The sequence below is a fragment of the Macaca mulatta genome, chromosome 10, assembly GCF_049350105.2.
Source record: "Macaca mulatta isolate MMU2019108-1 chromosome 10, T2T-MMU8v2.0, whole genome shotgun sequence".
Lineage (NCBI taxonomy): Eukaryota > Metazoa > Chordata > Mammalia > Primates > Cercopithecidae > Macaca > Macaca mulatta.
The window spans coordinates 101941737-101962909 of NC_133415.1; the positions used below are offsets into that span (position 1 = coordinate 101941737).

Below are 21173 nucleotides of genomic sequence, written 5' to 3' on the forward strand. Positions count from 1 at the left end.
GCCTGTAATCCCAGCACTTTGGGAGGCCGAGACGGGCGGATCACGAGGTCAGGAGATCGAGACCATCCTGGCTAACACGGTGAAACCCCGTCTCTACTAAAAAAAAAAAAAATACAAAAAACTAGCCGGGCGAGGTGGCGGGCGCCTGTAGTCCCAGCTACTCGGGAGGCTGAGGCAGGAGAATGGCGCAAACCCGGGAGGCGGAGCTTGCGGTGAGCTGAGATCCGGCCACTGCACTCCAGCCTGGGCGACAGAGCGAGACTCCATCTCAAAAAAAATAAATAAATAAAAAATAAAAAATAAAAACACAAAACTACCTGGGCGTGGTGGCGCATGCCTGTAATCCCAGCTACTAGGGAGGCTGAGGCAGAAGAATCACATGAACCCAGTAGGCAGAGGCTGCGGTGAGCCAAGGTCACTCCAGCCTGGGCAACAAGAGCAAAACTCTGTCTCAGAGGAAAAAATACAAATATTAGCCCAGCATGGTGGCATGTGCCTGTAGCCCCAGCTACTTGTGAGGCTGAGGTAGCAGGATCGCTTGAGCTGAGGAGGTCAAGGTTGCAGTGAGGTGAGATCGTGCCACAGAACTGCAGCCCGGGTACAAAGTGAGCTCTTTTCTCAAAAATCAAATAAAATAGTGATTTCAAAATATACATATTTCCTAGCTCTATTCCTAACAAGGCCTAGGAGCCATGGCTCTCCAACAGGAACAAGCATGCTAGCACTCTGTCCTGTCTCTACACACAACTCCCAATTAGAAGGAACCGGAACTTCTTGGAGGAATGGCCAAGACTGTTTCTATTAGAAATTTCTGTTTCCACTGGGGCTAAAGCTAAAGCAGGGAAAGTTCAAAGTGGGGCTAAAACATTTTATTGTATCAGAAAGCATGGAAGTTCTCAAAATGTGAAGAGGGGAGGTACAAAGATTATTTAATAAGGACTGTCTTGGCCAGGCGTGGCGGCTCAAGTCTGTAATCCCAGCCTCGGCGACAAGAGCAAAACTCTGTCTCAAAAGGAAAAAAAAAAAAAAAAAGGACTGTCTCTTCAATAAACAGTGCAGGCACAATCAGACATCCAAATACAAAAAAAAAAAAAAAAGTCCCTTATGTCACAGTACATATGAAAACTAACTTGAATCATAAACCTAAATTTAAGAGCTAAAACTAAAATATCTAAGGAAAATGACTTTAGGTTAGCCAAACATATCTTAGCACACAAAAATTTGATGGCCAGGCGTGGTGGCCCACGCCTGTAATCCCAGCACTTTGGGAGGCCGAAGCGGGTGGATCACGAGGTCAGGAAATGGAGACCATCCTGGCTAACATGGTGAAACCCCGTGTCTACTAAAAATACAAAAAAAAAAAAAATAAGCCGGGCGTGGTGGCGAGCGCCTATAGTCCCAGCTATTCGGGAGGCTGAAGCAGGAGAATCGCTTGAACCTAGAAGGCACTTGAATCCTGAGGTAGGAGAATGGCGTGAACCCAGGAGTGGAGGTTGCAGTGAGCCGAGATCGCGCCACTGCACTCCAGCCCGGGGGACAGAGCAAGACTCCGTCTCAAAAAAAAAAAATGGACAAACTACACCTCACCAAAATTCAGTACTTCCGCTCTTTGAAAGTCACTTAAAATCAAATGACAAGCCACAGACTTAGAGAAAATATCTGCAAAATACTTATCTGAGAAAAAACCTGAATTCAGAATATATATAGAACCTCCAAAACTCAGTAATAAAAAGACACTCAAAAAAACTGACAAGACACGAACCTACATTTCATCAAAGAAAATAGTAAAATAAAAACATGAAAAGAAGCTCAGTATTGCTAGTCTTTATGGAGACATATAAATTAAAACCACAACAAGATACTACTATCCACCTGCTAGAATGGATACTATCCACTCTGTCCACCCAGGCTGGAATGCAGTGGCGCGATCTCGGCTCACTGCAACCTCTGCCTCCTGGGTTCAAGCAATTCTCCTCCCTCAGCCTCCCAAGTACCTGGGACTACAGGTGCGCACAACCATGCCCAGCTAATTGTTGTATTTTTTGTAGAGAAGGAGTTACACCATGTTGGCCAGGCTGGAATGACTAAAATTTTAAAAGCTGACAATACCCAAGTGTTGGTGAGGATGTAGAGCAACTAAAACTCTCTCATATAGTGCAGGTGAAGTGCACAACGATACATGTGGTTTAGAAAACAGTTTGGCAACTTTTTTTTTTTTTTAAACAAAGTCTCGCTCTGTTGCCCAGGCTGGAGTGCAGTGGCATGATCTCGGGTCACCACCGCAACCTTTAACTCCCATGTTCAAGCGAATTCTCATGCCTCAGTCTCCTGAGTAGCTGGGATTACAGGCACATGCCACCATGCCTGACTAATTTTTTTATTTTCAGTAGAGACGAGGTTTCACTTTGTTGGCCAGGCTGGTCTCGAAATCCTGACCTCAAGTGATCTGCCCACCTTGGCTTCCCAAAGTGCAGGGATTACAGGCTTGAGCTCATGAACCCAGACAACTTCTTACAAAGATATTTATTTATCATGTAACTCAGTAAATCCACTCAAGTATTTATTCAAGAAAAATGAAAACATTGTCTCCATAGATGTATATGTTTACTGTAGATTTACTAACAATCACCAAAAATTCAAAACAATACAAATCTTCAACTGGTAAATAGATAAATACCTTGTAGTGTGTACACACCATGTAACACTCTTGGTGATAAAAAGGAACAAACTACTGAAACACAACAGCATGAATAATGACTCTAAGCTAAGTTAAAGAAGCCAGACAAAAGGCAATGTACTCTATTTTTTCATTTATGTAATATTCTTAAAAAGGCAACACTATAGGGACAGAATGAGATCAGTGCTTGCCAGAGCCTGAGGATAGAGGGGAGAGACTGACTGCAGAGGGACACAGGGAAATTTACTGGGTGAGAGATGTTCTATTTTGACTATGGTGCTGGTCACAGAATCATATACACTTATCAAAACACATCAAACTGTGCACTTACACAGGGTGACTTTCACTATAAATTATACCGCAAGAAGCCTGACCACCCCTTCATCCAAAAAAACAACTGATGGGGGCATGTTAAAGGGCACAAGAGCCAATTTAAAGGACAATTTGGACATCAAAATGGGTGACGATAACAATGGTGTAACACTTTGGGTAAAAAAAAAAACAGCAGCAATGCATCTATACTGATAAAATTAACTATAAGAGGGGAGGAAGGAAACTTTTTTCTTTACTGTAGAATGCCAGCCTGGAAATGCAAAAAATCATCATTTTGACATCTACCACAGTGACAATCAACGCCAGCAAGAATCATCAAGATCCCTGGGGCTGGGTGTGGTGGCTCACGCCTGTAATCCCAGCACTCTGGGAGGCCAAGGTGCATGCCTAATCCTAGCTACTTGGGAGGCTGAGGCAGGAGAATCGTCCGAACCCAGGAGGCAGATGTTGCAGTGAGCTGAGATCATATCACTGCACTCCAGCCTGGGCAACAGAGCGAGACTCTGTCCAAAAAAAAAAAAAAAAAGATTGCTGGAACCACCGGGGAGACCTGTGAAGGCCCAGCCTTCAGGAGTTAATTACAAAGTGACATGAAGTGACGCTCTGAGAAGGATCAATATCACTCCCATGGCGATCCTGCCAAAAATGCATAACTAGACCTAATTATGAGTAATCCATCAGAAATACCCAAATTGAGGGCCACTGTACAAAAATAACTGATCTTTAAACGTGTCAATGTCATGAAATACAGAGAAAGGCTGACAAAGTACTGCAGATACTAAAGATACTGCAGAGGCTAAAGAGAGACGTCAGCTAAGTGCAAGGTCTGAGTCTGCATCAGACACCAGAGCGGAAGAAACATTTCTATAAAGGACATCATTGAGACAACTGGTGAAATGTGAATATAGGATGTGTATTAGGTAACAGTACTATAGCAATGCTAAATTTCCTCTACTTAATAGATTGTGGTTAAGAGTATGTCCTTGCTCTTAAGAGATACATGTTGAAATATTAGGAGTTAAAGAGTATATCTGCCACTTTCTGTCAATCCAGCAAGTAAAAAACAGAAAATAAAATAATATGTATATTTATGGAAAAAGAAAAAGCAGGCTGGGTGCGGTGGCTCACGCCTATAATCCCAGCACTTTGGGAGGCCAAGGTGGGTAGATCACTTGAGGTCAGGAGTTCAAGACCAGCCTGGCCAACATGGTAAAATTCCATCTCTACTAAAAATAAAAAAATTAGCTGAGTGTGGTGGCATGCACCTGTAATCCCAGCTACTCAGGAGGCTGAGGCAGGAGAACTGCTTGAATCCGGGAGGCAGAGGTTGCAGTGAGCCAAGATCATGCCGCTGCACTCTAGCCTGGGCAACAGAGGGAGGCTCCAAGGAAGGAGCGAGCAAATATGGTAAAATGTCAACCACTGGTTAATCTAAGTGAAAGTTATACTCATTGTTCTATTCTTGTAACTTTTAGATAGATTTGAAATTTTTGAAGTGAAAAATTCAAAAAATGTCTAGTTAAGATTAAGTGAGCCTACGAAATGGATGTACCTGTTTTTCTTCTTGTTGGTTTTTTGTTTTTTGTTTTTTTTGGTGTCAGGGAGGGAGACAGCAGGGAATGGGGGTAGGAATTCAGCACAGTGGCCAGGAGCAGAGATGTGAGAAGGACCTGGCCTGCTCAAGCACCTGTGGACTGATTTTAAAGAACTCCCATAGGTGCCGTCCACACCCAAGGGTGGAGATTCTGAAACACTTCTTCCCACAACAGTGTTTTTCCTGTCCTCAGGTTAGACTTTGGAGGGACAGGCCAGCCACCCTGACGGCTCATTACAAATTCACCCAGACCCACCCTGGCCCTCTCCAACGGCTTGCATTGTCTGCCCACATCAAGATCCCAGCAATCTAAATCTGGAGGATCACCTGGATTGCATGTGGTATGAGCATGTCACAACTGCCTCCCAATGACCGTATCAATCAGCACCATTACATTTTCTAACTAAAACTGTATGTTATATCAAAAGTCAAATTGGTGGCTGGGCACAGTGGCTCATGCCTATAATCCCAGCACTTTGGGAGGCCAAGGTGAGTAGATCACCTGAGGTCAGGAGTTCAAGACCAGCCTGGCTAACATGGTGAAACCCTGTCTCTACTAAAAATACAAAAATTAGTCAGGCGTGGTGGCGTGCACCTGTAATCCCAGCTACTCAGGGGGCTGAGGCAGAAGAATTGCTTGAACCCAGGAGGCGGAGGATGCCGTAAGCCGAGATCGTGCCATTGTACTCCAGCCTGGGCAACAAGAGCAAAACTCCATCTCAAAAAAAAAAAAAAAAAAAAGTCAAGCTGTATATATTTTCCCAAAAAACCGGTTCCTGTCTTCCCCTATTAAAACACCTAACGCATCTTCCTATATGACAAATTTATTATCAAAAATTACCATGTTCATTTATTCAATAAATGTTTCCTAAACATCTAATACATGCCAGGCAATCTTTCAGCGGCAAGAGAAAGGAAAGACCGGCCGGGCGCGGTGGCTCAAGCCTGTAATCCCAGCACTTTGGGAGGTCGAGACGGGCGGATCACGAGGTCAGGAGATCGAGACCATCCTGGCTAACACGGTGAAACCCCGTCTCTACTAAAAAAATACAAAAAACTAGCCGGGCGAGGTGGCAGGCGCCTGTAGTCCCAGCTACTTGGGAGGCTGAGGCAGGAGAATGGCATGAACCCGGGAGGCGGAGCTTGCAGTGAGCTGAGATCCGGCCACTGCATTCCAGTCTGGGCGGCAGAGCAAGACTCCGTCTCAAAAAAAAAAAAAAAAAAAAAAAAAAGAGAAAGGAAAGACCTTGCTCATCATATTAATGCAAGCTAGTAAGAAATTCCTGATACGTGAGTTAATGAATATAAGTACTCATGCCGGCCAGGCGCGGTGGCTCAAGCCTGTAATCCCAGCACTTTGGGAGGCCGAGACGGGCGGATCACGAGGTCAGGAGATCGAGAGACGATCCCGGCTAACACGGTGAAACCCCGTCTCTACTAAAAAATACAAAAAAATAGCCGGGCGAGGTGGCGGGCGCCTGTAGTCCCAGCTACTCGGGAGGCTGAGGCAGGAGAATGGCGTAAACCCGGGAGGCGGAGCTTGCAGTGAGCTGAGATCCGGCCACTGCACTCCAGCCTGGGTGACAGAGCAAGACTCCGTCTCAAAAAAAAAAAAAAAAAAAAGTACTCATGCCACCAACTACATGCAAGCTGTGATAAATTACTTTAAAAGATCACCACCAGAGGGCACTCCTACAATTCTTTTATGTGACTACTGTTAAGATTCCTGAACACAGTTGAGAGCCAAATCTGAAACCTTAGCAAAAGTGAAGGTGGAGAGGAAGCACTCTGACCCCAAATACCCCAGAACAGAAACATAAAATAGCAATCTCTAAGTTTCCAGAAATCTCAGTGACTCTGGGTAGCAGCAAAAGTGGTAAGCTTCTCAGGAATCCAAGGCTCTGGCCCAAGCCATCAACTCTGAACATGAGGTGACCCGGGAAGCCAGCCAGGCATCTCCCACTCCCCACAGTCTTGGTAACCCTCCCCAACAACCTGTAAAAATCCACTCTCATGATAGACTAATCTGTCAGCAAGGGAGAAAAGCAACACTTCTCCCCTTTCCTGAATCAGGTGCCAGGGGAGACCTCATGATTCCTTGGGATGCAGCTCCCATCTCGTTCCCACTCAACAGTGAGCCCAAACAGCCATTCTGAATGTCACCTGTCTCATTCCCTCCCCAAGTGCATCCCAGCCTCCACTGATGGAGAGAGAAAGGCCAGGGAGGGAATGTAGGGCCAGGTGAGAAGATGCCAGCCCTAGATCCATGTGGGAGCTCTGGACTCCAAGAGAACAGTGTAAACCTGCTCTTGCCTGCTGAGGGTGGAGGGGCAGGAATGAGTGTCAGGGGAATGGAAAGGAACAAACAAGCCCTCACACCTAGGTGGGCCACAGGAGGGAGCCCTGGCAACTACCATCCCACTTCTGGCCCATGGCAGGCAGAAAGGCATCAGCAGGGTGAGGTGAGAAATCATCATCACTCGGCCGAAGGATGGAGCACTGAAGCTGGGTAAGTTTAGGGTGCTAGCACATAGGAGGAAAAGGTATATATCGCCTGTAACTGTAAAGAATACTTCAGAATTATTTTACAGGAATGTAAGCTTCAGATAGGCTTTTTAAGAAATAAGCCACAATCAAGTACATAAATCAAAAGAATCTGCAAAGAATCTGTTGTGGGTCAGATCTTATTTCTAAGGGAAACATTAAACATCCTCTCTTACTGGGCCGGGAACGGTGACTCACGCCTGTAATCCCAGCACTTTGGGAAGCCAAGGTGGGTGGATCATCTGAAGTTAGGGGTTCGAGACCAGCCTGACCAATATGGAGAAACCCCATTTCTACTAAAAATACAAAATTAGCTGGGCATGGTGGCACAAGTCTGTAATTCCAGCTACTCAGGAGGCTGAGGCAGGAGAATCGCTTGAACCTGGGAGGTGGAGGTTGCGGTGAGCTGAGAACATGCCACTGCACTCCAGCCTGGGCAACAAGAGTGAAACTCTATCTCCAAAAAAAAAAATCCGCTCTTACCTCCCTCATCAATTTGGATGGACTATATTGTCTTTTAAGGCAACATATATTAAAATGTATCTTATTTCCCACTTTGCACAGACAACTCATTGATTATTGTTTTTAGAACACAAGGTCTCAACAACAAATGAAGTTATTAAACAGGAATTGAGGGCAGACGCTAGACAATGACAAAAACTGAGTCCTTTTCAAAATTACTCTGAAGAGACCTTTAGGGATCACAAATGCTTCTGAGACTGATCTAAGTGATGAACCAGCCCCTCCAGCCCTCCCTGTCCAGAAGAATACACATGTGAACACTAACACAACCATCTTTAGGCCGCTCAAGAGGTACCCACACCAACTGAAGCCATCATCAACTCTCTACACATCCATGAATGCCCCTTAGTTAGGGGCTCCCAGAAGAAGAGAATAAACACTGCTTCACTGAAGTATGTATCTTAAATCTGGAGGTTCATATTATGTGAATATTACTCCAATGTTATTTAGGGAAAAAAATCACTCTTATGATAAATGCTAACAGGATTTTATAATACAAAGTCCTACATGTAAAATTAGCTTACCTCAAAATTCACAGGCAAGTTCCGTTTAAGTGCAATCTCAAACACTTGACTTATTTCAGATTTATTTAGATTTTCTTCTTCGGATTCTCTTCCATTCACCTGTAAGAATAATTGTTTAGTAGTTAGCTCTTATTAAAATCATCAATGGCCGGGTGAGGTGGTTCATGCTTATAATCCCAGCACTTTGGAAGGCCAAGGCAGGAGGACAGCTTGAGTCCAGGCGTTTGAGACCATCCTGAGTAACACGGCAGTTTGAGACCAGCCTGAGCAACCTTGTCTCTAAAACAAAAATAAAAACAAAAAAACAAAACTTAGGTGGATGTGGTGGTGGTACATGCCTGTAGTCCCAACTACTTGGAGGGCTGAGGCAGGAGAATTGCATGAGCCCAGGAGGTCAAGGCTGCAGTAAGCCATGACTGCGCACCACTGCCCTCCGGCTGGGGTGACAAAGCAAGACCCTATCCCCTGCAAAAAAAGCACCCATAGACATCCTAGCTGCAATGGTAAACCTTAAAAGCACTGAGTCTTGGCTTTATGAATTTAACCAAGGCCACACACACCTATCAAGTGTCACTGAATTTAAGAGGTTAAAAATATGTATGTCCTGTCAAGTTTGAGTCAAATTGTACCTCGTAAGTTCACCATAAACAATCCGCACATAACTGACCTTTGGATGTGAGTCAGCCTGACTGTGGTTCAGCAAGATGTCACTGCTGCTCGGAACAGTGACTTCCAAAAGTACTCCTCAAGTAATGGGAAGCCACACTTTGGAAAAGTCAAAGTACAGACAGATACATGTTGGACGTGGCAAATTCAGATTAAGGCTGTCCACCTGAGTATGCAGGCTTATTTGAACATGAATTCCCTGGAAAACCACTTTTTCTTTCTTCCTTTTTTTTTTTTTGGAGACGGAGTCTTGCCCTGTCGCCCAGGCTGGAGGGCAGTGGCGTGATTTCAGTTCACTGCCACCTCTGCCTCCCGGGTTCAAGCAATTCTCCTGCCTCAGACTCCTGAGTAGCTGGGATTGCAGGCATGCACCAACACGCCCGGCTAATTTTTGTATTTTTAGAGAGATGGGGTTTCACCATGTTGGTCAGGCTGGTCTTGAACTCCTGACCGCATGATCCGCCTATCTTGGCCTCCCAAAGTGCTGGGATTAAGGCGTGAGCCACTGCGCCCGGCAGGAAACCACTTATAAGAGAATGCAGCCAGGCATGGCAGTACACGACTGTTGCCCCAGTACTCAGCAAGCTGACAGTTGAGGATCAGTTGAGCCCAGCAGTTCAAGGCTAGAGTGAGCTGTGTTCATGCCTGTAAACAACCACTGAACTCCAGCATGGGCAACAAAGAGTCTCTATCCCTATAATTAAAAATAAAGAAATAAATAAGGATACGGTGAAACAAAGTACAAAACTGCCATGTATCTCATACTCAACTGCTGTTGGCAACAATACAAGGCACAAACTAATAAAGCCTCCTCAACAAAGGCAGAGATTCCATCTTTCAAACAAGGTTCACTGGTGTGGTGGCTCAAGCCTGTAGTCCCAGCACTTTGGGAGGCCGAGACGGGCGGATCACGAGGTCAGGAGATCGGACCATCCTGGCTAACACGGTGAAACCCTGTCTCTACTAAAAAATTAAAAAAAAAAAAAAAAACTAGCCGGGCGAGGTGGCGGACGCCTGTATTCCCAGCTACTCGGGAGGCTGAGGCAGGAGAATGGGGTAAACCCGGGAGGTGGAGCTTGCAGTGAGCTGTGATCCGGCCACTGCACTCCAGCCTGGGCGACAGAGGGAGACTCCGTCTCAAAAAAAAAAAAAAAAAAAAAAAAAAAAAAAAAAAGTCTTCCAATCATGGATGAGATTAAAGAGAAGCAAGGATCTTACTTCTGCGTGCTGATAACATGGATTTTTTTTTTTTTTGAGACGGAGTCTCGCTCTGTCACCCAGGCTGGAGTGCAGTGGCCGCATCTCAGCTCACTGCAAGCTCCGCCTCCCGGGTCTATGCCATTCTCCTGCCTCAGCCTCCCGAGTAGCTGGGACTACAGGCGCCCGCCACCTCACCCGGCTAGTTTTTTGTATTTTTTAGTAGAGACGGGGTTTCACCGTATTTAGCCAGGCTGGTCTCGATCTCCTGACCTTGTGATCTGCCCGTCTCGGCCTCCCAAAGTGCTGGGATTACAGGCTTGAGCCACCACGCCCGGCCTGATAACATGGATTTTATACTGTGCTGTAGTGATAATAAGAGGAACTAGATAAGCTCAAAACTTATCTAGCAAAGTCCCCCAAAACATGGCAAAAGAGCTGTTTTTCTTCACATTGTTGCTTATTTTGTCAAAGAATTTATAAAGTCCTGCTTCTAAGATTAGAACTATCTGAACAGGAACCCATGGCTGAAACTGCTAAATAGGCAAGGTATAGGACTATCCAAGATGTTACCTGTTGTGGATTTCCTTGTTTATCAGGTATATTCCACCTACAGTCAACTTTTTTTTTTTTTTGAGATGGAGTTTTGCTCTTGTGTCGCCCAGGCTGGAGTGCAATGACGTGATCTTGGCTCACTGCAACCTCTGCCTCCTGGGTTCAAGCGATTCTCCTGCCTCAGCCTCCCAAGTAGGTGGGATTACAGGCACCCACCACCACACCTGGTTTTTTTTTTTTTTTTTGTATTTTTAGTAGAGATGGGGTTTCACCATCTTGGCCAGGCTATTCTCGAACTCCTGACATCAGATGATCCGCCCACGTTGGTCTCCTGAAGTGCTGGGACTACAGGCATGAGCCACCATGTCTGGCCACTGAATATTAAAAGCTGTAATTGGCTGGGCATGGTGGCTAGTGCCTATGATCCCAAAACTTTTTAAGGACAACGTGGGCAGATTGCTTATGCCCAGGAGTTCGAGACCAGCCTGGGCAACATGGTGAAATCCCATCTTTACAAAAAAATACAAATATTAGCAGGTGTGGTGTCACACATCTGTGGTCCCAGCTACTTGGGAGGTTGAGAGGGCAGGATCACCTGAGCCTAGGGTGTTGAGGCTAAGGTAAGCTATGATCACAGCATTCTAGCCTCAGTGACTATGAGACTGTGTCACACACACCAAAAAATGCTATAATTAAAATTAAAATAAAACAAACTCTAGGTTAAATACATATACAACCAAGGGTATAATACTGGATAAATATATTTATTCCAGATGCTTTTTGTAATTCCTTCTATCTATCCTTCCATAATCTTTTCTTTCCAATCTGGTTTCAGTGTATCTCACCTTAGTCAAAACTATTTTCATAGCACTTGTGGTGGTTTGTTAACCTACACATATTTGTTTTGTTTTGTTTTTTGAGACAGTCTCTCACTCTATAGACCAGTCTGAAGTGCAGTGGTACAATCATAGCTCACTGCAGCCTCAAACTCCTCACCTCAAGCAATATTCCCATCTCACCCTCCTGAGTAGCTGGGACTACTGGCATAGGCATCACTCCCAGCTATTTTTTTCAATGTTTTGTAGAGATGGGGTCTCACGACGTTGTTCAGGCTGGTCTTGAACTGGGCTCAAGCAACCCTCCCACCTCAACCTCCCAAAGTGTTAGGATTATAGGTGTGAGCCACCATACCCAGCCCACACTTGTATTTTTGTTTAAATCCTAAGCAGAAAAAGGGTCTACTTCTTTATGAGTGAATCCTTAAAACTGGAAATTTCTTTTTTTTTTTTTTTTGAGACGGAGTCTCGCGCTGTCGCCCAGGCTGGAGTGCAGTGGCCGGATCTCAGCTCACTGCAAGTTCCGCCTCCCGGGTTTACGCCATTCTCCTGCCTCAGCCTCCCGAGTAGCTGGGACTACAGGCACCTGCTACCTCGCCCGGCTGGTTTTTTTGTATTTTTAGTAGAGACGGGGTTTCACCATGTTAGCCAGGATGGTCTCGATCTCCTGACCTCGTGATCCGCCTGTCTCGGCCTCCCAAAGTGCTGGGATTACAGGCTTGAGCCACCGTGCCGGGCCAAAACTGGAAATTTCAAGCAAGGTGCCTTAAAGGCTGGGGTTCTACAGAGGTTGGCTTGAAATTTATAGGTTGGTGCAAAAGTAATTAGCAATCTAATAGTTAAATAGATACTAAACTTAAAAAAAATAATAATACTGTAAACTTGTTCAACAAATGATGCTAGGAAAACTAGATATCCACATGCAAAATAATAAGGCAGGACCCTTACCCCACACCACTAAGAACTCAAAATGGATCAAATACTTAAACATAAGAGCTAAAACAGTAAAGCTCCTAGATGAAAACATAGGGGAAAAGTGTCATGACACTGTATTTGGTGATTTCTTACATATGACATGAAAACTGCAGAAAACAAAAGAAACAGATTAATATTAGACTTCATCAAAATTTAAAACACTCATGCATCAAAGGACACTATCAAGAGAGTGAAGACAAACCACAGAATGGGCTTTGCAAATCATTTATCTCATAAAGGATTAATATCCAGAATATATAAAGAACTACAACTCAACAATAAAACAACCCAATTAGAAAATGGGCAAAGGACTTACATAGGCATTTCTCTAAAGAAATACAAAAATACAAATAGCTGGCTTGGCGTGGTGGCTCACGCCCGTAATCCCAGCACTTTGGGAGGCCGAAGCAGGTGGATCACCTGAGGTCAGGAGTTCGAGACCAGCCTGGCTAACATGGTGAAACCCCATCGCCACTAAAAATACAAAAAATTAGCCAGGCGTGGTAGCAGATGCCTGTAATCCCAGCTACTTGGGAGGCTGAAGCAGGAGAATTGCTTGAACCCTGCAGGCGGAGATTGCAGTGAGCTGAGATTGTGCCATTACACTCCAGCTTGGGCAACAAGAGCGAAACTCCGTTTCAAAAAAAAAAAAAAAAAAAAAAAACCCACAGTAACACACCTCTCACACCCTTAAGGATGGCTGTTACCAAAAGAAATGGAAATAACAAGTTTTTGGATATGGAAAAACAAGAAGCTTCCAGCCACTTATGAAAATGCAAAATGGTTGTGCCAGATTTGGATTTTATTAAAAATAAAACACAAAATGGGCAGGGAGTGTGGTGGCTCACACCTGTAATCCCAGCACTTTGGGATGCCTAGGCGGGGGGATCACCTGAGATCAGGAGTTCGAGACCAGCCTGGCCAACATGGTGAAATCTCATCTCTATTAAAAATACAAAAATTAGCTGAGCATGGTAACGCGCACCTGTTGTCCCAGCTACTTGGTAGGCTGAGGCAGGAGAATTGCTTGAACCAGAGGCGGAGGTTGCAGTGAGCTGAGATCACACCACTGCATGCCAGTCCAGTGACACTCCGTCTCAAAAAAAAAAAAGTAATTTAACAGAAAATGTAAAATGGTACAGTTGCTGTGGAAAACAGTTTGGTAGTTCCTCAAGAAATTAAACATACAATTATTATATGATCCAGGAATTCCACTTCTAGATATACACCCAGAACATCTGAAAGTAGTAACCTGAACACATTTTTATACACCAGGGTTCATAGCAGCATTCATAATAGCCAAAAGGTAAAAACAACCCAAGTGTACATCAACAGATGACTGGAAAAACAAATGTTTACTATTCATACCATAAAACATTCACATTTAAAAAAGAAAGGAAATTCTGAAACATGCTATAACAGAGATGAACCTTGAAAACATTACAGTAAGTGACATAAGCCAGATATAAAAAAACAAATATCCATTTTTATGAAGTGCCTAGACCAGGCAAATGCATAGAAACAGAAAGCAGAGTAGAGATTACCGGGGATTGCGAGCAAGGGAGTGAGGAGTAACTCTTGAATGAGTCCAGAATTTCTATTTGGAATGATGGAAAGGTTCTGAAAATGAGTACTAGTGATAGTTGTGCAAAACTGAGAATATATTTTAATGCCACTGGTACACTTAAAAATGTTTAATACTAAAAAAAAAAAAAAAAAGTTTAATACTTTTAGATGTATATTTTGCTTGAATTTTTTAAAAAGCAGCAACAAAACTGTTTCACACCAAATATTAAGATACTAGAAAAACACAGTATTTGTGCTAACCCCAGATTAACTCATTTTTGTGCACAACAGAATAAAGCTTGAAAGCTGTTTCCTTAAAGAGCATCCAGAGTTTTTTTAAAATAGATGGTCTGTTTAAAAAAAAAAAAAAGGTCCACATGCTAAGAACTGTGCCAATGGGAATGCTCTCCTTATGTGCAGCCAGAACACAATTTGGAAATAAACTAGGTGCTCAGACTGTCATAAGACTTTGAACACCATGTACATGCCCCAGTTTTCAATGTTCTGCTCATTCTATCAGCCCAATTAGGTTTAACTTTTATTTTTATTTATAACCTATTTCAAACATACAGAAAAGTACAGATAATAACGTAACAGGCAATTTCCTGGATTTAACCAATGTCAACAGTTAGGTGCTACTGACATCAGACTGTTTTTTTCTGTTTTAAGAAAAACAATAAGCCATGCACAGTGGCTCACGCCTGTAGTACCAACACTTTTGGAGGCTGAGATGGGTGGTTTGTCTGAAGCCAGGAGTTCAAGATCAGCCTAAGCAACAAAGTGAGACCTTAATCTCTACAAAAAAATTTTAAAATTACCCAGGTACAGTGGAGTGTGCCTATAGTACCAGCTACTGGGGTGGCTGAGGCAAAAAGATCACTTGATTGATTGCCCAGGAGTTTAAGGCTGCAGTGAGCTATGATCGTGCCACTGCACTCCAGCCTGGGTGGCAAAGCAAGACTCCACCTCTTAAAAAATAAGGCAACAGGCCAGGCAAGGTGGCTCACGCCTGTAATCCCAGCACTCTGGGAGGCTGAGGCAGGCGGATCACTTGAGGTCAGGAGTTCAAGACCAGCCTGGCCAACCTGACGAAACCCCGTCTCTACTAAAAATACAAAAAGTAGCCGGGCGAGACTCCTGTCTCAAAAAAAGAGGCAATGGCTGGACGCGGGCGTGGTGGTTCATCACACCTGTAATCCCACCACTCTGGGAGGTCAAGGCGGGCGGATCACAAGGTCAGGAGATCGAAACCATCCTGGCTAACGCGGTGAAACCCCATTTCCACTAAAAATACAAAAAATTATCCAGGCATGGTGGCGGGCGCCTGTAGTCCCAGCTACTCTGGAGGCTGAGGCAGGAGAATGGCGTGAGCCCGGGAGGCGGAGCCTGAAGTGAGCCAAGATCGTGCCACTGCACTCCAGCCTGAGCGACAGAGCGAGACTCCGTCTCAAAAAAAAAAAAAAAAAAGGCAATGAAGTCCATCTCACTATCATTCCCAGGGCAGTTAATCACTATCCTAAAGTGAGACTGCATCTTTCCCAGCCGTGTTTTTAAATGAATATATTTTTGTGTTTTGAAAACTCACATACCTCATTCTCAGAAATTGCCTTTATCATTATTATAAATCCAAACTTATAAGTTTACACTAATGACTGTAATCCCAGCACTGTGGGAGGCCAAGGCAGGAGGGTCACTTGAACCCAGGAGTTTGAGACCAGCCTGGGCAACATAATAAGACCTTATCTCAACAACAACAACAACAAATATTTATTTTTGTTGTTGTTGAGATGAAGTCTCGTTCTGTTGCCCAGACTGGAGTGCAGTGGTATGATCTCGGCTCACTGCAACCTCCATCTCCTGGGTTCCACTGATTCAGCCTCCCAAGGAGCTGGGACTACAGGCACATGCCACCATGCCTGGCTAATTTTTGTATTTTTAGTAGAGATGGGGTTTCATCACATTGGCCAGGCTGGTCTCGAACTCCTGACCTCAGGTGATCCACCCGCCTCGGCCTCCCAAAGTGCTGGGATTACAGGCGTGAGCCACCGCGTCCAGCCAAAAAAAAATTTTTTTAGTAACAATTTATATTAATGAAATGGTCCTTTTCTATTTTATATACATGTATCAAGGTTCCACATACGACTGATAGAAAACTATGGGTCTACTGCTCAGTTCCACACCCTAAGCCAGTGGTTCTCAACCAGAGCAGCACTACAATCACTTGAGAGCTTCACAAGTTCAGATACTGGAGCCTGCTCCAGACAATTGAACTCAAATTTTTGAGGGCATGGCCTGGATAGCAGTTTTATTTATAGTATTTGTTTATTTTTTAAATAAGTCCCCAGGTGACTGGAGTTGCGATTCACTGCTCTAAGCCATTGCTTCCAGAGGAGTATCATTAGGAACAAAGCAGCCAGTAAAATAAAAATGCAAAAACCATATATTTGAAAATGAAATTATATTGCTCTTTTACATAGTTTTTGTTTGTTTTTTGAGACAGGGCCTCAGCTCTGCTGCCCCGTCAGCAGTGCAATGGCATAATCAGAGTTCACTGCAGCCTTGATCTCCCAGGCTCAAGCAATTCTCCTGCCTCAGCCTCCACAGTAGCTGAGACTACAGGTACTTGCCACCATTTTTTTTTTCCAAGTATTTTTGGTAGAGATGAAGTCTCTCCATCTTGTCCAGGCTGGTCTCAAACTCCCGGGCTCAAGTGATCCTCCCACCTCGGCCTCCCAAAGTGTTGAATTATAGGAATGAGCCACCACGCCTGGCTCATTAAAAATTTCCTATTATCCAGACTGAGAAAATGTTCCAACTAGGGAGGCAGCAAATGGTTCAAAACTAATCCACAAAAACCATTCCCACCCAGTAAAATAGGAAAGTTTAGTGAGCACCCAGTCTTGTCTTCACAACACAGGAATTACTGTTAACACTGATTCCATATGTCTAGTTCAGCAATAAAATCCAGGCAACATTAAGAAAGAGGCCAGGTGTGATAGCTCATCCCTATAATCTCTGCACTTTGAGAGGCCACGGTGGGCGGATCACTTGAGCCCAGGAGTTCAAAACCAGTATGGGCAACATGGCAAAACCCGCATCTCCACAAAAAATACAAAAATTAGCCAGGTGTGGTGGTGCACGGCTGTAGTCCCAGCTACGAGGGAGGCTGAGATGGGAAGATGACTTGAGGCCAAGAGGTCAAGGCTGCAGTGAGCCGCAATTGTGCCATTGCACTCCAGCTAGGGTGACAGAGGAAGACCCTATTTCAAAACAAAACAACAGAAAAGAAAGAAATGCTCTGAACCATACTTAACCCTCACAGTATGCTAGGAAAATCAGCCATCACCATTTAATAATGGCTCCAACACTCTTTTATTTTTCTATATCTAAAGCCATTTTACAAATAATTTACCAAATAAAAGGATGACAAAAGCCATTTTATCAGACATTTTAACAAGAACTTAAACACAGCAAACCCAGCTTCTTATCCCAATGTTTCTAATTTGGAAGGCATATATACCCCAAAAAAAAGCAAGGTCCTCTATATGCAACTAACTGCTCATCGCCTGCTGCACCTGCACCTGGGGCACAGCCCACCTGCAGAGATGTCAGATTCCAAGTCCATCTCCAACCGGTTCTAACTTATCAGGACCTCAGATTCTTCATGTACTGGCACTGTCAAAACATACTCCTTTTGAAACAGACTCATAATTCTATTGAAGGGAAAGCAGCCATTTCTTTGCTCTGTAAGTGCAAAATGCTTTCATTTTTGGATTTATAAACACCAACGGAAGGATCAATCCAGTGACTTTTGTCATTTTTATATCTACTTTCTTCCAATCACCTTTGGACACACACCTCCTTGTGCATTTGTTCACTTATTTTGTTAACAATAAGTGGTAAGAAATAAATGTTGGCGGCCAAACATAAAAGAATGTTGTCACGCGTATTTTTTTTTATGCAAACAGGATGGGGCAAGTTCTTGTTGAAAAATGTTGCATGATGAAGTCCTTTATGTTGAATGACTAGATGAGAATACCACATTTCCTTTCCATACATCAGAGAAATAATCACCAGCTGATTCGTGAGTATGGGAAAATTTATGCTAGCATCTGAAGACTCACAGTCTGAGATTTTGCTTAGACAATCTCACCATCATCATTAACGTCTGGAGTGCTGCCATCTATCTGTCTTTTTGTGTTCATCTTCTGATTTGTTAATCATCAGAAATGTCTTCCACTGTCAGTTCTCTTCTCCTTCACATTACAGATGAAAAACAGAAAAATTCTGGATTCTCACTTGGGTTCAATGAAAGCAAAAAGGAGACTCAAAAGATGGTGTCTCCAGTCTTCTTTTTTTAACTTCTTGAAAGATAACGCAATAGACTAGGCAAGGCCATAAGAATAAAAAAAGATGGGCCGGGCGCGGTGGCTCAAGCCTGTAATCCCAGCACTTTGGGAGGCCGAGACGGGCGGATCACGAGGTCAGGAGATCGAGACCATCCTGGCTAACACGGTGAAACCCCGTCTCTACTAAAAATACAAAAAACTAGCCGGGCGAGGTGGCGGGCGCCTGTAGTCCCAGCTACTCCGGAGGCTGAGGCAGGAGAATGGCGTAAACCCGGGATGCGGAGCTTGCAGTGAGCTGAGATCCGGCCACTGCACTCCAGCCCGGGCTACAGAGCAAGACTCCGTCTCAAAAAAAAAAAAAAAAAAAAAAAGAATAAAAAAAGATGGTGTCATCATGACAATTATTTCACTATTATATATCCACCCCAGAGGCTTTATCATTCTTCCATTTTCTTATGATTTTCATCTCATCTGGTATATTTGGGAGTAGATGATGAATAGTATTGAAATAATTACGTGGAATAACAAATAGCAAAATGTTCAAAACGCAGGAAAATTAAGATCCCTAAGATCCCATCATGTAAAGGTTTATAAAAAGGTCCAAAAGGCCCCTATGATAAATGTAAGAAAGAATGAGTTTTGCACTATTTAAAAAATATATATACTTTCTCTCAGTTCTTTATAATACCTCTAAAAAAGAATACAACTCATGTAATATCATTCCTTAAAGAGCTTAAAAAAGCAGCTTCAAAAACGAAAACCTGGCTGGGTGCAGTGGCTCATGCCTGTAATCCCAGCACTTTACGAGGCCAAGGCGGGCGGATTACGAGGTCAGGAGCTTGAGACCAGCCTGGCCAACATAGTGAAACCCTGTCTCTACTAAAAATACAAAAATTAGCTGGGCGTGGTGGTGCACACCTGTAGTCCCAGCTACTTGGGAGGCTGAGGCAGAAGAATTGCTTGAAGCTGGGAGGCAGAGGTTGCAGTGAGCCGAGATTGCGCCACTGCACTCCAGCCTGGGCAACAGAGTGAGACTCCATCTCAAAAAAAGAAAAAAAAAAAAGAGGCCAAGTGTGGTGGCTCACGCCTGTAATCCCAGCACTTTGGGAGGCCGAGGCAGGTGGATCACGAGGTCAGGAGATTGAGATCATCCTGGCCAACATGGTGAAACTCTGTCTCTACTAAAAACACAAAATTAGCTGGGCGTGGTGGCACATGCCTGTAATCCCAGCTACTCCGGAGGCTATGGCAGGAGAATAGCTTGAATCAGGGAGTCAGAGGTTGCAGTGAGCTGAGATCGCGCCACTGCACTCCAGCCTGGCAATAGAGCAAGACTCCATCTCAAAAAAAGAAAGAAAACCTGAGCCAGGCACAAGCATGCCTGTAGTCCCAGATAATCAAGAGGCAAAAGGATCACCTGAAGCCAGGACTTCAAGGCCACAGGGTACTATGATCATGTCTGTGTATAGCCACTGCACTCTAGCCTGGGCAACAATAGTGAGACCCATCTCTGTTAGAAAAAAAAAAGAATAAAAAGAAAACTAGGTCCAATGAACACTGAGGAAACAAGAGGGGTTAAAGTCTCCAATTTTAGGCCAGGTGCTATTGCTTATGCCAGTAATCCCAGCATTTTGGTAGGCCGAGGCAGGTAAGTGGTCACTTGAGCTCAGGAGTTCGACACCAGCCTGGGAAACATGGTGAAATCTCATCTCTACCAAAAATACAAAAATTAGACAGGTGTGGTGGCATGCACCTGTGGTCCCAGCTACTTGGGAGGCTGAGGAGGAAGGACTGCTTGAGTCCAGGAGGTGGAAGTTGCAGTGAGCCAAAATCACACCACTGCACTCTAGCCCAAGTGACAGAGTGAGGCCCCATCTCAAGAAAATAAATAAATTAAATACTTAAGTATGCACCTGTCCCAAGTGAAGATAAGGACTCAAAACCAGAAAGAGCTGCATTTATTCATTTTTACAAAAGTATAAAAAAGTATTTTAAAAACTTCAGGCTGTTTACAGTGGCTCATGCCTGTAATCCTGGTATTTTGGGAGGCCAAGGTGGGCAGATCATTTAAGCCTAGGAGTTTAAGACCAGCCAGGGCAACATGGCGAAACCCCATCTCTACAAAAAAATACAAAAATTAGCAGGGCGTGGTGGCATGAATCGATAGTCCCAGCTACTCAGGAGGCTGAGATGGGAGGATCACCTGAGCCCAGGGACGTCAAAGCTGCAGTAAGCCTGCATGCTGGGCCTCTGCGCTCCAACCTGGGCAACAGAGTGAGACCCTGTCTCCAAAACAAAAGAAAAGAAACAAACAAAAATACATACACACTTACAGCTGGCTCTACTGTTTTCTGAAACACCAACAGGATCACACTGTACACACAGTAACAGCTCTGCAACTTCATCCCCTTTCATGCCTGTGTATGAGATACCACACTCGTACTCATGGGATAAACATAGCCATTTTTTTAACCACTTCCCTAGTAATGGACATTTAAGCTAGCTCCTGTTTTTCTCTATTACAGATACTGTAGCTATGACCATACTGCTCCTAATAGCTCGGACACTGAGTAAAACTCATCCTTCGTTAGCACAAACCTTAGATTAAATAAACAAATAATCCATGCACTTTCTTAACTTGGGGCCTTTGCAGCTGCTGCTCCCTCTCTGGGCATACACTGTCCCTGCTCTTTGCTGATCTTTAGTCTCAGCCAAAATGTCTCTTCCTCTGAAAAGACTGCTCTGAACTCACCACCATTACTCCAACCTAAATGAAATACTTTACGTTCTTCTAATCCTTGTCACTTTTCCATCCTTGTACTAACTGCACTTTTT

General features: G+C 44.1%; 1 protein-coding gene across 1 annotated transcript in view; it reads right to left on the reverse strand.

Annotated features, from left to right (window-relative positions):
- STAU1 (staufen double-stranded RNA binding protein 1) overlaps nt 1-21173 on the reverse strand; it is a gene marked incomplete at its 5' end in the record, with an annotated part of 81605 nt that overhangs the window by 15251 nt on the left and 45181 nt on the right. The window contains 1 exon segment of the mRNA NM_001266308.1: nt 8195-8293. Within this exon segment, the coding sequence (NP_001253237.1) occupies nt 8195-8293 (99 nt within the window).